At 52.3% G+C, this 17,645-nt stretch overlaps 1 protein-coding gene across 1 annotated transcript in view; it reads left to right on the forward strand.

Annotated features, from left to right (window-relative positions):
* Positions 1 to 17,645, forward strand: part of LOC105730236 (uncharacterized) — an 89,007-nt gene that overhangs the window by 2,070 nt on the left and 69,292 nt on the right. The window contains exons 4-6 of the mRNA XM_064376784.1: positions 1,363 to 1,513; positions 7,685 to 7,842; positions 9,737 to 9,887. Of these exons, the coding sequence (XP_064232854.1) occupies positions 1,363 to 1,513; positions 7,685 to 7,842; positions 9,737 to 9,887 (460 nt within the window). The remainder of the gene's footprint in view (positions 1 to 1,362; positions 1,514 to 7,684; positions 7,843 to 9,736; positions 9,888 to 17,645) is intronic.

The raw sequence follows: 17,645 nt of genomic DNA on the forward strand, positions 1-17,645 counted from the left end.
GGCACTATCTGGGGCTGCAGTGCTGGCGGTGGAGGATGGGTTAGGGTTCTGGTGGGGTGGAGGGGTGGTGTTAAAGGCGCCATGGGGACTACACTGAGACAGAGGTTGGGGGGCTTGTTGGGAGAGCTACACAGGGTTGGACTGCCTGTGGAGGTGGGCAGAGGGTTGGTGGGGGAACTGTGGGGGCTGGATACACAGCCTGAGTGGTGGAGAGGCGGCAGGTGGGTCAGGTGCTCCCAGGGATCTGCACTGCCTGGCAAAGAGTGGGTGAGTGTGCTATTTCAGGCTGCGTGGGTTGTGACGGGGGCAGGTTGGGTGCACTGTCGGGCTACCTGAGCTGTCCATGGTGGTACTTCCCAAGGTGGAGAGGGAGCTTGGAGTGCTCTCTGTGGCTGCACTGCCCAAGGCAGGGGGTTGGTTGGGGGCTCTATCCAGGGCCGCGCTGTTCCCGACGGGGAGTGAGTTAGGGCAGCCACTATTCAGGGTTGCAGTGCCCACAGTGGGGGGTGGTTTGGGTGCCATATGGGGGCATCACTGCCTGCGGTGGGGGTCTGCTTGGGGACCCTATCTGTGGCTACACTGCCCACCCCAGGGAGCCTGTTGGGGCGCTATCCTGGGCTGTGCTGCCCATGGCAGGGGGTTGGTTTGCGGGTGCCATCGAGTGCTGCAGGGTCTAAGGCAGGGGCAGGCTAGGGGCTGCCATCGTGTGCTACGCTGCTGGTGGTGGGGGATGGGGTTTTGACACTATCCTGGGGCTACACTGCCGGTGGCAGCGGATCAGGGGCTCTGTCGGAAGCTGCCCTACCAGTGGCAGGCGATGGAGGTTTCAGTGACAGCGGTGGTCTCTGAGAGAGGAGTGGTCCTGCTCTCCCCGGACTCTAAACTCTAAAGGACCATCTCCTCCTGCGTGGCGGGCACATGTTTCTGTGAAAATTCTGATCACAGCAGGGCACCCAGACCCATCACGGTTCCCAGGCCTGAGCCCTCACATTCGGTGCTGCAGAGCCTGCCAGGGATGCCCAGGCATGCAGCAGCAGACACCACGGGGTGACGGGGCCCCGCGGGTGGAGGTCTCAGGAGTGGGAACCAGCACATTGGTGGGGAGGGCTGGCTGGGTCTGAGTTTCTGCTGCTCCTGCTTCCCGAGCACAGCCTGGGTGGTCCCAGTGGTTCCTGTGGAGCAGGAAGCCCAGGCCCCGTCGTGTCTCCAGTCTCCACTCCCTAGCCAGTTTGGGCCAGAAAGAGATGCTGTGGACTGTGGAGGGTGGGTGTGAGTGCCTTCACTGAAACTGGCCCGTGCCACCCAGTGGCCAGCAGGACAAGGTGGGGGTCTAACACTACCACTCTCTGTGTCCCGTTCTAGGCTTTTCCGGCTTTGCCCGCCCAGCTGCTCCATGCCAGGAGAAGGCAGAGCCATCTGCTGCATGCTGGAGGCTGGAGCCTGGAGCCTGTGGCACCACGGCTCGCCTCGCTGCGGTGGGTGGCAGCGACGGAGACTGCAGAGCGCCGGAGAGGTAGGAGCGTGGCTGGCTGCCACCAGGGCAGGGACAGGGGTGCAGAGGGGGCCAGGTGGCAGCCTCTGAGGCGGCCTCAGTCCCTGGGTCTCCCCCTGCTGGTTACTGCAGGCAGAGCCGGGGCTGCCGCCGCTTCTGCCGCGTCGTGTGCAGGTGGCAGCTACGGTTGAGCCCGTGGCAGAGGGTGGCAGTGCCTGTTCCCGCCCTCCTCCTTTTCCTTTTTGACCCTGGTTCAGGGTGCTGGTCACAGGTGCTGGGTACCCTACGGCCACTGAGATGGGGCTGGATGCCAGTTGCAGTCCTCCTCCTGCTTCGAGGCCTGATTTAGGCACCGCAGCAGGGTCTGGCCCTTGGGTCCGCGTTGCTGCTGGAGGCGGGCAGGATCCTGGGTTGCCACCACGCTGCTGAATGCCATCTCTAAGTGGCAGGTGCAGCAGAATGCACGGGAGACTGCAGGGCTGGTCTCGGACAGCCTGGGGGTCGCCCAAGGCACCTCCCCCTACCCTATGACCCGTGCCTCCTTGGCCCAAGCCCAGAGTGTGGGGTCGCGGGCTCTGGGCCCACTGCAGCACCCACGATGAGGCTGAGCACCGGTTTCCATCACCTTGCAGCTGTGCCGCCGACAACCTAAATTAGGCGCCGTGGTGACATCCGGTCCCGGGTTTCCTGCTGCTGGTGGGGGAGGACAGGGCCAGGGGTTGCCACTGATAGTGACTTGCACCATTTCCAGGTGGGAGCTGTAGCTGAGCCCCTGGCAGATTCTGGCAGGGCTGCTCCCCGAGGGCGTTGAGGGTCGTGGAGCGTACCGCCGTCCCACCCTAGGGTCCCCTTTTCCTTGGGCCTGGCCCAGAGCACAGGTTTGCAGGCGCTGGGCACCGTGCAGACACAGAGCTGTGACTGAGCGCCTCCTGCCCTCCTGCATCTGCGGGCTGACTGTGGCAGCATCTGTTCCTGGGTTCCATGCTGCTGGGGCCAGCGTCCAGGGATGCCACCGCTGCTGCCCCATGGCATGTGTAGGCTGCCGCGGCAGCTGATCCCAGAGCGGAGGCTGTCAGAGCTGGTCCCAGATAGCCTGAAGGTCGCCTAGTGCACCAGCAGAGAGCGCCGTGGGCAGGCAGGGGCATTATGTTGGCTTTGAAGGGGATGTGTTTTGCCAGCTTGGCTTCTTCACTGAGAAAGCGTTGCCAGGGCCCTAGAAGTCTGCAGTCCCAAGGGCTAGGAAGCCACTTGGAGACGCTGTGCCATCAGCACCCACTTGGATCTGAGGCAGGAGGCACCACAGAGAGGTGGTGAGCTCCCCGTCGCCATCGGCGCTCAAGATATGACTGAGCTGTACTTCGATCAGAGGTTGCCAAGCAGCATCCCTTGCACCAAATACAGCACCCCGATGTGCTCTGTTTGGCCAGCATAGTGTGTCATAACAAATCTGAGCCAGTGTTGTTGTTGTATTTCGATTTATTTATTTTACTTTAGGTGCGTACTATATCTGGCATGTCTCTCCCCTGCCCCCCCCCAACTGTCCCCTGTGTGTGATGCTCCTCTCCCTGAGTCCACATGTTCTCGTCGTTCAACACGCACCTATGAGTGAGAACGTACGGTGCTTGGCTTTCTGTTCTTGGGTCAGTTTGCTGAGAATGATGGTTTCCGGATTCATCCAAGTCCCTACAAAGGACACGAACTCGTCGTTTTTTATGGCTGTGTGGTGTTCCATGGTGTATATATGTACCACATTTTCTTTGTCCAGTCTATCATTGATGGGCATTTGGGTTGGTTCCAGGTCTTTGCTGTTATACACAGGGCTGCAACGAACATACGTGTGCATGTGTCTTTATAGTAGAATGATTTATAGTTCTTTGGGTGTATCCCCAACAGTGGGATTGCTGGGTCAAATGGAATTTCTCTTTAGATCCCAATTGTCTATCCTGGCTTTTACTGCCATTGCTTTTGGTGTTTTAGTCATGAAGTCCTTGCCTATGCCTATGTCCTGGATGGTTTTGCCTACGTTTTCTTCGAGTGTTTTTATGGTGTTAGGTTTTATGTTTAAATCTTTGATCCATCTGGAGTTAACTTTAGTGTAAGGTGACAGGTAGGGGTCCAGTTTCTGCTTTCTGCACGTTGCTAGCCCGGTTTCCCAACACCATTTATTAAACATGGAGTCCTTTCCCCATTGTTTGTTTTTGCTGGGTTTGTCTAAGATCAGATGGTTGTAGACGTGTGGTGTTTCTTCTGGGGTCTCTGTTCTGTTCCATTGGTCTACGTCTCTGTTTTGGTACCAGTACCATGCTGTTTTGATGGAAGAAATGGATAAATTCCTAGACACTTGTACTCTACCGAAACTAAACCAGGAGGAAGCTGAAACCCTGACTGGACCAATAACAAGGGCTGAAGTAGAGGCAGCAATCAATAGCCTACTAACTAAAAAAAGTCCAAGTCCAGGTGGGTTCACAGCCGAATTCTACTAGACGTACAAAGAGGAGCTGGTTCCATTCCTTCTGAAACTGTATCAAACGATACAAAAGGAGGGACTCCTCCCTAACTCATTTCACGAGACCAGCATCATCCTGATACCGAAACCAGGCGGAGGCGCAACGAAAAAAGAAAACTTGAGGCCAATATCCATGATGAACGTCGACACACAAATCTTCCATAAAATACTGGCAAACAGATTGCAACAGCACATCAAGAAGCTTATCCATCGTGACCAAGTAGGCTTCATCCCAGGGATGCAAGGCTGGTTCAGCATACACAAATCCATAAATGTAATCCATCACATAAACGGAACCAAAGACAAAAACCACATGATTATCTCAATAGATGCAGAGAAGGCTTTTGATAAAATTCAACAAGCCTTCATGCTAAAAACTCTCAATAAACTAGGTATTGATGGAACGTATCATACAATGATAAAAGCTCTATATGACAAACCTACTGCCAATATCATACTGAATGGGCAAAAGCTGGAAGAATTCCCTTTGAAATCAGGCACTAGACAAGGATGCCCTCTCTCACCACTCCTATTCAACATAGTGTTGGAAGTTCCAGCCAGAGCAATCAGGCAAGAAAAAGAAATAAAGGGTATTCGATTAGGAAAGGAGGAAGTCAAACTGTCTCTCTTTGCAGACGACATGATTGTATATCTAGAAGACCTCATCGTCTCAGCCCAAAATCTCCTGAAACTGATAAGCAACTTCAGCAAAGTCTCAGGATACAAAATCAATGTGCAAAGATCACAAACATTCCTATATACCAATAACAGACAAACAGAGAGCCAAATCAAGAGCGAACTCCCATTCACAATTGCTACAAAGAGAATAAAATACCTAGGAATACAACTAACAAAGGATGTAAAGGACCTCTTCAAGGAGAACTACAAACCACTGCCCAACGAAATAAGAGAGGACACAAACAGATGGAGAAACAGTCCATGCTCATGGTTAGCAAGAATCAATATTGTGAAAATGGCCATACTTGCCAAAGTCATCTATAGATTCAGTGCTGTCCCCATCAAGCTACCAATGACCTTCTTCACAGAACTGGAAAAAACCACTTTAAACTTCATGTGGAATCACAAAAGACCCTGCACAGCCAAGGCAATCCTAAGCAAAAAGAACAAAGCCGGAGGCATCACACTTCCACACTTTTTCTTTTTAAATATTGAAGCTCTCAAAATCACCTTTGGAGAAAATCACAGGCCGCAGACTGTTTCTGTGATTCTGTGTTTATTTCTTCTGGGCATAACGGACACGCCCCCTCCCCTCGCCGGGAGTTCGGACACGCCCCCTCCCCTCGCCGGGAGTTCGGGCACGCCTCCTTCCCTTGCCGGGAGCTCGGACTCGCCTCCTCCTCCCCCCCACCCCCTCGGGAGCCCGGGAAAAAAGCCCCATCAGGACCTACCTGATACCATTTTGTCCCATCCAGGCCCCACTCCCTGCCTACTATTTTGTCCTATCTGGGCCCCACTCCTCTCCATCCAGGTCCCACTCCCCTCCATTTTGTTTCATCCGGGCCCCACTCCCCACCATTTTGTCTCACTCACCTTGGGCACAGCCAATCAAACGCCTCCACTCCCTATAAAACCCCGTGCCTGAGAGGAGTCCACGCGACTTCTCCGGCCCCACCTGTCGGACCGGAGAACTTCACCCGGGAGCCTGAAAAAATTCCCTTGCATTGGATTATTTTCGTGCTGGCCTCAGTCTCTTGGTTTTATCCTCGGCGAGAACAGACCTCTTAGGTACACTGTACCTGCTCACCCATTCTGCCCCCTGAGAGGGTGCCTCTTCCTCCTGGCACCCCCACTCTGGCATCTTCTGCTGGTGCCTGGAACGCTGGCCCCCTCCTCTCTGGCTCACCTGGACCTGGGGCCCCTGCCAAGGCAAACATCTCCTTTAATCTCTCGGTCCTGGGTCAGCCTCGGAGGCCCTTCCTCCCGGGCTTTGTTTCCCTCTGGCCGGCTGCCCAGAGGCCCATCTGCTGGGAATTGCCGTGTGGAGCTCAGGGGGGTCCCTGGGGGTGCCCGGGGCTCCCAGCTGCCACTCCCTCGGTGGCCTCCCTGTCCCCTCTGCATGGCCCTAGGGATCTACAAAGCCTGGCCCTGGCTCTGCCAGCTCTCCGTGCTCCTGCCCTTTCTGGGCCTCAGTTTTTGCAGCTAGAGAATAGGGAGCTTGGGGGAGACCCCAGAGCCCTCCAGGCCGGAGGGAGTCAGCGGAGGCGGCGGCCCAGCCCGGCCGGAAGTAGTCAGCGGAGACGACGGCCCGACCCAGCCGGAGGGAGTCAGCGGAGGCGGCGGCACGGCCCGGCTGGAGGGAGTAAGCGGAGGCGGCGGCCCACCCCGGCAGGAAGGAGTCACCGGAGGTGGCGGTCCGGCCCGAACGGAAGTAGTCAGCGGAGGCGGCAGTCCGGCCAGGCCGGAAGGAGTCACCGGAGGCGGCAGTCCGGCCAGGCCGGAAGGAGTCACCGGAGGCGGCGGCCCGGCCCGGCCCGGCCCGGCCGCAAGGAGTCGCCAGAGGCGGTGGCCCGGCCCGGCCGGAAGGAGTCAATGGAGTCGGCGGTCCAGCCCAGCCGGCGGGAGTCAGCAGAGGCGGCGGTCCAGCCCGGCCCGGCGGGAAGGAGTCAACGGAGGCGGCGGTCCGGACCGGCCGGAAGGAGTCACCGGAGGCGGTGGTCCGGCCCGGCCCGGCCAAAAGGAGTCACCGGAGGCGGCGGTCCGGCCTGGCCCAGCCGGAGGGAGTCAGTGGAGGCGTCGGCCCGGCCCGGCCAGAAGTAGTCAGTAGAGGCAGCGGTGCGGTCAGAGCGAGTTTCTTTGGAGAAGCCGTGGTGGCTTCCACGTGATGGTGGAGGACTACGCGTATCTCTGAGGTAAGTGGTGGGGACTTGTACCCCACCGGGAATCCCCCAGACCTCCCTGCTCCTCCTCCGCAGCTCCGTGCTTTCCAGTCCTGACTTCTTTGTGGGCATTTGGGCCCCGGTCGTCCGTGTGGGGGCGGTTGTAGGGTGCTGGCTGTGACGGCGTCCACAGCCCTGCCGGGAAGGCTGTGTCCATGTCTGACCTGCATCCAGCGTCCAGGAGTGCACAGGCCCTGAGCCATGGTGAAGTGTGGGACCTGGGTCCCTCCGAGCCCCACGGCCCTCTGAGCTGGAGTATCCTAATTTTCATTTCTACCTACAGTGTATGAGTTCCCTTTTTCTAAAACCACACCTGCATTCCTCCTCTTTTTTTTTTTTTTAAGAGACTGAGTCTGGCTCTGTCACCCAGGCTGGAGTGCAGTGCCGCAATCTCAGCTCACTGAAAGCTTCACCTCCTGGGTTCAGGCAGTTCTGTCTCAGCCTCCTGAGTAGCTGGGACTACAGACACCCACCACGATGACGCCTGGCTAATACTTGTATTTTTAGTAGAGATGGGGTTTCACCATATTGGTCAGGCTGGTTTCAAACTCCTGACCTCAGATAATCCACCCAACTAGACCTCCCAAAGTGCTGGGATTACAGGCGTGAGCTACCTTGCCTGGCAGATTGCATTTTCCTAATGAATACCTCATTTTGAGGACGTAATCTCTTATCTGTTTTTCGATTTTATGTCTGCAGAATTGTCTGGTCAGGTTCTAGATTGGATTTTTCTGCTACTTTGTAGTGTTTTTCTGTGTGTGTGTGTACACGTTGGTCTCACCGTTTCAGATTCTTCTGAGTTCGTGGGCCTATCTGCTCCGAGCTGGCTTAGAGTTGAAGGAGGAGTAGCTGTCCATGCTGGAGGCTGGAGCCTGGAGTGTGCAGTATCCCCTCGCCTCGCTGTTGCAGTTAGTGGCGGTGACGGAGACTACAGTACAGCTGGAAAGGTAAAAAGATGGTGGGATAGGTTCGCCATCCTGGCCCGCACAGCCTGAGGCATGGGGGACGGCTTGCGGGTGCCCTGCCATGGGCGGTGGGCACTATCCAGGGTGTCACTGCTGGTGTTGCGGGGGCTGGTTGGGGGGTTATTTGAGGCGCCACTGCCCGCATAGGGGAGAGGGTTGGGGGCCCTTTCCTGGGATGTGCTGCCCATTGCTGGGGGCTGGGATGGGGCCTGTCCCAAGCGGTACTGTCAGCAGCAATGGGGTATCTTGTGGGCACTGTCCAGGGATGTACTGCCCTAGGTAGGGGGTGAATTGGAGGAGCTATCAGGTGCTGCAATGCCCTTGTCTGGGATGGGTTGGTGGCACTGTGGGGTGCAACACTGCCAGCGGTGAGGGATGGGTTGGGGGTGTTATCAGGTGTTAGATTGCCCCCAGTGGGTGGGGGTTGTGGTATCCAGGACATCATTGCCTGTGTCTGGGAGCTGTTTGGGGGCACTATCCAAGGCTGCATTGCCCACATGGGGAGCAGGTTGGGGGCACTATCTGGGGCTGCAGTGCTGGCGGTGGAGGATGGGTTAGGGTTCTGGTGGGGTGGAGGGGTGGTGTTAAAGGCGCCATGGGGACTACACTGAGACAGAGGTTGGGGGGCTTGTTGGGAGAGCTACACAGGGTTGGACTGCCTGTGGAGGTGGGCAGAGGGTTGGTGGGGGAACTGTGGGGGCTGGATGCACAGCCTGAGTGGTGGAGAGGCGGCAGGTGGGTCAGGTGCTCCCAGGGATCTGCACTGCCTGGCAAAGAGTGGGTGAGTGTGCTATTTCAGGCTGCGTGGGTTGTGACGGGGGCAGGTTGGGTGCACTGTCGGGCTACCTGAGCTGTCCATGGTGGTACTTCCCAAGGTGGAGAGGGAGCTTGGAGTGCTCTCTGTGGCTGCACTGCCCAAGGCAGGGGGTTGGTTGGGGGCTCTATCCAGGGCCGCGCTGTTCCCGACGGGGAGTGAGTTAGGGCAGCCACTATTCAGGGTTGCAGTGCCCACAGTGGGGGGTGGTTTGGGTGCCATATGGGGGCATCACTGCCTGCGGTGGGGGTCTGCTTGGGGACCCTATCTGTGGCTACACTGCCCACCCCAGGGAGCCTGTTGGGGCGCTATCCTGGGCTGTGCTGCCCATGGCAGGGGGTTGGTTTGCGGGTGCCATCGAGTGCTGCAGGGTCTAAGGCAGGGGCAGGCTAGGGGCTGCCATCGTGTGCTACGCTGCTGGTGGTGGGGGATGGGGTTTTGACACTATCCTGGGGCTACACTGCCGGTGGCAGCGGATCAGGGGCTCTGTCGGAAGCTGCCCTACCAGTGGCAGGCGATGGAGGTTTCAGTGACAGCGGTGGTCTCTGAGAGAGGAGTGGTCCTGCTCTCCCCGGACTCTAAACTCTAAAGGACCATCTCCTCCTGCGTGGCGGGCACATGTTTCTGTGAAAATTCTGATCACAGCAGGGCACCCAGACCCATCACGGTTCCCAGGCCTGAGCCCTCACATTCGGTGCTGCAGAGCCTGCCAGGGATGCCCAGGCATGCAGCAGCAGACACCACGGGGTGACGGGGCCCCGCGGGTGGAGGTCTCAGGAGTGGGAACCAGCACATTGGTGGGGAGGGCTGGCTGGGTCTGAGTTTCTGCTGCTCCTGCTTCCCGAGCACAGCCTGGGTGGTCCCAGTGGTTCCTGTGGAGCAGGAAGCCCAGGCCCCGTCGTGTCTCCAGTCTCCACTCCCTAGCCAGTTTGGGCCAGAAAGAGATGCTGTGGACTGTGGAGGGTGGGTGTGAGTGCCTTCACTGAAACTGGCCCGTGCCACCCAGTGGCCAGCAGGACAAGGTGGGGGTCTAACACTACCACTCTCTGTGTCCCGTTCTAGGCTTTTCCGGCTTTGCCCGCCCAGCTGCTCCATGCCAGGAGAAGGCAGAGCCATCTGCTGCATGCTGGAGGCTGGAGCCTGGAGCCTGTGGCACCACGGCTCGCCTCGCTGCGGTGGGTGGCAGCGACGGAGACTGCAGAGCGCCGGAGAGGTAGGAGCGTGGCTGGCTGCCACCAGGGCAGGGACAGGGGTGCAGAGGGGGCCAGGTGGCAGCCTCTGAGGCGGCCTCAGTCCCTGGGTCTCCCCCTGCTGGTTACTGCAGGCAGAGCCGGGGCTGCCGCCGCTTCTGCCGCGTCGTGTGCAGGTGGCAGCTACGGTTGAGCCCGTGGCAGAGGGTGGCAGTGCCTGTTCCCGCCCTCCTCCTTTTCCTTTTTGACCCTGGTTCAGGGTGCTGGTCACAGGTGCTGGGTACCCTACGGCCACTGAGATGGGGCTGGATGCCAGTTGCAGTCCTCCTCCTGCTTCGAGGCCTGATTTAGGCACCGCAGCAGGGTCTGGCCCTTGGGTCCGCGTTGCTGCTGGAGGCGGGCAGGATCCTGGGTTGCCACCACGCTGCTGAATGCCATCTCTAAGTGGCAGGTGCAGCAGAATGCACGGGAGACTGCAGGGCTGGTCTCGGACAGCCTGGGGGTCGCCCAAGGCACCTCCCCCTACCCTATGACCCGTGCCTCCTTGGCCCAAGCCCAGAGTGTGGGGTCGCGGGCTCTGGGCCCACTGCAGCACCCACGATGAGGCTGAGCACCGGTTTCCATCACCTTGCAGCTGTGCCGCCGACAACCTAAATTAGGCGCCGTGGTGACATCCGGTCCCGGGTTTCCTGCTGCTGGTGGGGGAGGACAGGGCCAGGGGTTGCCACTGATAGTGACTTGCACCATTTCCAGGTGGGAGCTGTAGCTGAGCCCCTGGCAGATTCTGGCAGGGCTGCTCCCCGAGGGCGTTGAGGGTCGTGGAGCGTACCGCCGTCCCACCCTAGGGTCCCCTTTTCCTTGGGCCTGGCCCAGAGCACAGGTTTGCAGGCGCTGGGCACCGTGCAGACACAGAGCTGTGACTGAGCGCCTCCTGCCCTCCTGCATCTGCGGGCTGACTGTGGCAGCATCTGTTCCTGGGTTCCATGCTGCTGGGGCCAGCGTCCAGGGATGCCACCGCTGCTGCCCCATGGCATGTGTAGGCTGCCGCGGCAGCTGATCCCAGAGCGGAGGCTGTCAGAGCTGGTCCCCGATAGCCTGAAGGTCGCCTAGTGCACCAGCAGAGAGCGCCGTGGGCAGGCAGGGGCATTATGTTGGCTTTGAAGGGGATGTGTTTTGCCAGCTTGGCTTCTTCACTGAGAAAGCGTTGCCAGGGCCCTAGAAGTCTGCAGTCCCAAGGGCTAGGAAGCCACTTGGAGACGCTGTGCCATCAGCACCCACTTGGATCTGAGGCAGGAGGCACCACAGAGAGGTGGTGAGCTCCCCGTCGCCATCGGCGCTCAAGATATGACTGAGCTGTACTTCGATCAGAGGTTGCCAAGCAGCATCCCTTGCACCAAATACAGCACCCCGATGTGCTCTGTTTGGCCAGCATAGTGTGTCATAACAAATCTGAGCCAGTGTTGTTGTTGTATTTCGATTTATTTATTTTACTTTAGGTGCGTACTATATCTGGCATGTCTCTCCCCTGCCCCCCCCCAACTGTCCCCTGTGTGTGATGCTCCTCTCCCTGAGTCCACATGTTCTCGTCGTTCAACACGCACCTATGAGTGAGAACGTACGGTGCTTGGCTTTCTGTTCTTGGGTCAGTTTGCTGAGAATGATGGTTTCCGGATTCATCCAAGTCCCTACAAAGGACACGAACTCGTCGTTTTTTATGGCTGTGTGGTGTTCCATGGTGTATATATGTACCACATTTTCTTTGTCCAGTCTATCATTGATGGGCATTTGGGTTGGTTCCAGGTCTTTGCTGTTATACACAGGGCTGCAACGAACATACGTGTGCATGTGTCTTTATAGTAGAATGATTTATAGTTCTTTGGGTGTATCCCCAACAGTGGGATAGCTGGGTCAAATGGAATTTCTCTTTAGATCCCAATTGTCTATCCTGGCTTTTACTGCCATTGCTTTTGGTGTTTTAGTCATGAAGTCCTTGCCTATGCCTATGTCCTGGATGGTTTTGCCTACGTTTTCTTCGAGTGTTTTTATGGTGCTGGGTTTTATGTTTAAATCTTTGATCCATCTGGAGTTAACTTTAGTGTAAGGTGACAGGTAGGGGTCCAGTTTCTGCTTTCTGCACGTTGCTAGCCCGGTTTCCCAACACCATTTATTAAACATGGAGTCCTTTCCCCATTGCTTGTTTTTGCTGGGTTTGTCTAAGATCAGATGGTTGTAGACGTGTGGTGTTTCTTCTGGGGTCTCTGTTCTGTTCCATTGGTCTACGTCTCTGTTTTGGTACCAGTACCATGCTGTTTTGATGGAAGAAATGGATAAATTCCTAGACACTTGTACTCTACCGAAACTAAACCAGGAGGAAGCTGAAACCCTGACTGGACCAATAACAAGGGCTGAAGTAGAGGCAGCAATCAATAGCCTACTAACTAAAAAAAGTCCAAGTCCAGGTGGGTTCACAGCCGAATTCTACTAGACGTACAAAGAGGAGCTGGTTCCATTCCTTCTGAAACTGTATCAAACGATACAAAAGGAGGGACTCCTCCCTAACTCATTTCACGAGACCAGCATCATCCTGATACCGAAACCAGGCGGAGGCGCAACGAAAAAAGAAAACTTGAGGCCAATATCCATGATGAACGTCGACACACAAATCTTCCATAAAATACTGGCAAACAGATTGCAACAGCACATCAAGAAGCTTATCCATCGTGACCAAGTAGGCTTCATCCCAGGGATGCAAGGCTGGTTCAGCATACACAAATCCATAAATGTAATCCATCACATAAACGGAACCAAAGACAAAAACCACATGATTATCTCAATAGATGCAGAGAAGGCTTTTGATAAAATTCAACAAGCCTTCATGCTAAAAACTCTCAATAAACTAGGTATTGATGGAACGTATCATACAATGATAAAAGCTCTATATGACAAACCTACTGCCAATATCATACTGAATGGGCAAAAGCTGGAAGAATTCCCTTTGAAATCAGGCACTAGACAAGGATGCCCTCTCTCACCACTCCTATTCAACATAGTGTTGGAAGTTCCAGCCAGAGCAATCAGGCAAGAAAAAGAAATAAAGGGTATTCGATTAGGAAAGGAGGAAGTCAAACTGTCTCTCTTTGCAGACGACATGATTGTATATCTAGAAGACCTCATCGTCTCAGCCCAAAATCTCCTGAAACTGATAAGCAACTTCAGCAAAGTCTCAGGATACAAAATCAATGTGCAAAGATCACAAACATTCCTATATACCAATAACAGACAAACAGAGAGCCAAATCAAGAGCGAACTCCCATTCACAATTGCTACAAAGAGAATAAAATACCTAGGAATACAACTAACAAAGGATGTAAAGGACCTCTTCAAGGAGAACTACAAACCACTGCCCAACGAAATAAGAGAGGACACAAACAGATGGAGAAACAGTCCATGCTCATGGTTAGCAAGAATCAATATTGTGAAAATGGCCATACTTGCCAAAGTCATCTATAGATTCAGTGCTGTCCCCATCAAGCTACCAATGTCCTTCTTCACAGAACTGGAAAAAACCACTTTAAACTTCATATGGAATCACAAAAGACCCTGCACAGCCAAGACAATCCTAAGCAAAAAGAACAAAGCCGGAGGCATCACACTTCCACACTTTTTCTTTTTAAATATTGAAGCTCTCAAAATCACCTTTGGAGAAAATCACAGGCCACAGACTGTTTCTGTAATTCTGTGTTTATTTCTTCTGGGCATGTTGTTAACCTTGGCAAAATAAACTTTTACATTGATTGAAACCTGGCTTGAATACTCTTTTTATTTTTTTTTGGTTTTGTGGGATTTTATACTTTTGCTTTGCAGCCCATCGGATTGTAGTAATTAGTGCTAAAAAGGTGATTTAAGTACAGATACATATTGTTGTGTGCATTGATTATATTGATATTACACATTGATACAGACATTGATATATGCGTCCTTTTTTTTTTTAATGTAACTGTCTCAAATTGGGGTGAATTCAAAAAGAATAAATTCCTTCATTTTAATTTATTTTTTTAAAGAAAGAAAAAAAAGGAAGAAAGAAAGAAAAAAGAATGAAGAGGAAGAAAAAGGAAGAGAAAAAGAGAGAATAGGAGTATTGCTTTCTTGCCCAGGCTAGAATGCAGTTTAGTAATGGGTATTGAAAACCTTTTTTATACCAATAATTATACTTAATGATGCAGACAGGAAGGAATAAGGGAAGAAAATAACAAACAAGCAGCCAACCAATATTTCATTTAAACCTATGAAATGCTATGCGATTACTGAGGAGTGATTTACTTCCAATTATGTAGTCACTTTTGGAATAGGTGTGAGGTGATAATGTATGTTTTGTGTATTTGAAGTGGAGAGTTCTGTAAATGTTTATTAAGTTTACTTGTTCCCGGTCTGAGTTCAAGTCCTGGATGTCCTTGTTAATTTTCTGTCTCATTGATCTATTGAATCGTTAGCTCTTCTTGTTACATTGATCCTTTTGCCATTATGTAATGTCCTTCTTTGCCTCTTTTGATCTTTGTTGCTTTAAAGTCTGTTTTATCAGAGGAGAGAATTGCATCTCCTGCTTTTTATTTATTTATTTTTACTCTCTGGTTGGTGAATCTTCCTCCTTCTCTTTGTTTTGAGTCTTTGTATATCATTGCATGTGAGATGGGTCTGGATGCAGCATACCAATGGGTTTTGGCTTTTTATCCAATTTGAATATATGTGAGTTTAATACTGCCATTTGATGCTAGCTGGCTGTTTTGCCCATTAGTTGGTGTAAATTTTTCATTGTGTTGATGCTCTTTGCTTTTTGATATATTTTTGGAAAGGCTGATATTGGTTGTTCCTTTATATGTATAGTGCTTCTTTCAGAAGCTCTCGTAAAGCAGGCCTGGTGGTGGTGAAGTCTCTTGTTTGTTCGCAGAAGATTTAATTTTTCCTTCACTTTTAAAGCTTAGTTTGGCTGGATATGAAATTCTGGGTTGAAAGTTCTTTTCTTTAAGGATGTTAAATACTGGTCCCCACTCTTTTCTAGCTTTTAGGGTTTCTGCTGAGAGATCTGCTGTTAGTCTGATAGGTTTCCCTTTATGGGTAACCTGACCTTTCTCTCTGGCTGCCCTTAGTATTTTCTCCTTCATTTCAACCCTAATAAATCTGGCAATTATGTGCCTTGGGGTTGGTCTTCTTGAAGAATATCTTTGTGGTGTTCTCTGTATTACCTGGAGTTAAATATTACCCTGCCTTGCTAGGTTGGGAAAGTTTTCCTGAATGATATCCTGAAGAGTATTTTCCAACTTGGATTCATTCTCTTCATCACATTCAGGTACACCTATCAAACGTAAATTAGGTCTTTTCACATAGTCCTATATTTCCTGGAGACTTTGCTCATTCCTTTTTATCCTTTTTTCTCCAATCTTGTCTTCTCATTTCATTTCATTAAGCTGTTCCCTGACATCTGATATCCTTTCTTCTGCTTGATCAATTCGACTGTTTAAACTTGTGCATACTTCGCGAATCTCTCGTGTTGTGTTTTTCAGCTCCATCAATTCACTTATATTCCTCTCTAAATTGTCCATTCTCGTTAGCATTTCGTGAAACCTTTTTTCAAGGTTCTTACTTTCTTTGCATTGGGTTAGAAGTTCTTTTAATTCACAGAAGTTTCTTATCACCCACCTTTTGAAACCTGCTTCTGTTATTGGAACACACTCATTCTCCATTAAGCCTTGTTCCATTGCTGATGAGGAACTGTGATCCCCTGTAGAGGGAGAGGCATTCTGATTTTGAGTATTCTCTGCCTTTTTAGGCTGGTTTCTTCCCTTCATTATATATTTATCCCTCTGTAGTCTTTGTAATTACCGACTTTCTAAGTAGGTCTCTGAGCAGACGTCCAACTTGTTGATTCCCAGCGCCGAAATCTGAGTAGTCCACTGCGCCGGCCAAAACAGCAGTGTTAAGATTGATGGTGCTTTTCTGCCCGGGAATCTCCGGACTCTGCACCAGGAACTGCCGCGCTGAGGCACGAGCAAAACCGCCGCACCGGCCACAAGAGTCGCCCTGGCAACCCGTGGGGCTCCTCCGCTGGGAATCTCTTAGTCCGTGGGCAACAAAAATTTGTCTGAAAGTGTGGCGTCCTCTCGTTCTCTGTGCTTTCACTGGGAGCTATGAGCCCGAGCTGCTAGTGATCAGCCATCTTGGATCTCTCTCCCATTGTCAATACTCTTTAGTTTACAATTTCTATGGTCTTGATGTATCCTTCAAAAGGTATGTGTTGGAACTCTAATCCTTAACACAGCAGTGTTGGGAGCTGCAGCCTAATGGAGGTGTTTAGGTCAAAAAGGAAAACTGATAAAGGAGAGGCTAAATTATTTATCTATTCTGCATGTCCCATATGTGGGTGGTATCTACTACGCTGTAGTAGATGAGGGGGTGTTTTTTTTTATATATATGAAAAAAGTTACTTCTTATATAAGTATAAAGAAGGCTTGAAGGATTGCGTTTACTCTTTGTCACTCTGCTGTCATGTGAGCACATCATATCCATCCTCTCTCCCTTTCAGCATCTTCCATGTGAGGATGTAGTAAGAATGCCCTTTCCAGAGGCCTCTTGATTTTGAACTAACAAGCCTGCAGAGCTGTGAGAGAATACATTTCTGTTCTTTATAAATTACCTAGGTTCAGGTACTCTGTTATGGCAACAGAACATTCCCAACTGGAGTTCTTCAGCACACCCAGTCCATCCCCTGACTAGCCCGCAACTCTGTCCAGTCTTACCTGCCTTCATATCAGAAGCCCACAGAGCTAACACAGAGGGCTTCAGCCCTGCCCTGCCTGACTTTCTAGGAAACCCCCCTCTCCACCTGTCGTGATCAGGACACTGTCTGAAGGTTCATCCTCACCATTTTATAAAGAAAAATTTGTCTGACAGAGAGGTTCTGGTTAGGAGGCCAGCTCCCACATCACAGGGTGATGGCAATTTGGATGGGACCAAGATAAGACAGTGCTGTCCTGGGACTGGTCATCTGATAAAAGGGGCTCCAGAAAGTATAGTGATGGACCCCTCAGAGGGTTTCTGCTCTTTTGTCTGCAGGTTCCTGGTGAGAGGAGCTATTGGCCACTAGGGTGTCTTTGTGTGTGTGTGTCAGTGTCAGAGTGGTGTGTGTTTCCTTGGCTTGATTTCTTTCAGCATGCAGCCCACTGTTTCACTGACTGTATCTCACTATTTCCTGAAACTCAATGCATTCAGCTGACTTAAGGGTCCTGGGGCCTCGCTGTATCATATTTGCACGATACTAGTGTCTGTGCAGACTATACATTGGAGTTCAGTTGTAAGACCCTTTTGCTCCCTTACCCTGATCCTGTAATAGAAAAGCCATTTCATTAAATGGAATAGCAACCCAGATCTATTGGAGAGATGGTCCAGTCTGCCATACTTGTAGCAGTAGCCAGTGATTTGGACTTTGTGTCATAGATGGAAATTTCCAGGTTTTGTAGGTGGTGGGCAGAGGCCTGACTTTTTAAGAAACTACCCTACTGCACCCCTGCAAATGAGGGCAATGCTTGAGGACATTCCTGTCAATGTTAAATAGAAGAGATCAGTTTCTTGATGGAGAATTTCAGGTAACAAAGACAGTTCCTGTATATCAAGGTATCGGTGCTTGGGCTGAGACAGGTCTAGATAGCACTGTCTGAAAAGGGGCTCAAGGAAGTAGCCGTGAGAGGCCCCTGGGATGTTTTCTGCTCTCCTCTCTGCAAATGCCCTGG

The sequence above is a fragment of the Aotus nancymaae genome, unplaced genomic scaffold, assembly GCF_030222135.1.
Source record: "Aotus nancymaae isolate 86718 unplaced genomic scaffold, 86718_ANA_hifiasm-v0.15.2.pri h1tg000003l, whole genome shotgun sequence".
Taxonomy (NCBI): Eukaryota; Metazoa; Chordata; class Mammalia; order Primates; family Aotidae; genus Aotus; species Aotus nancymaae.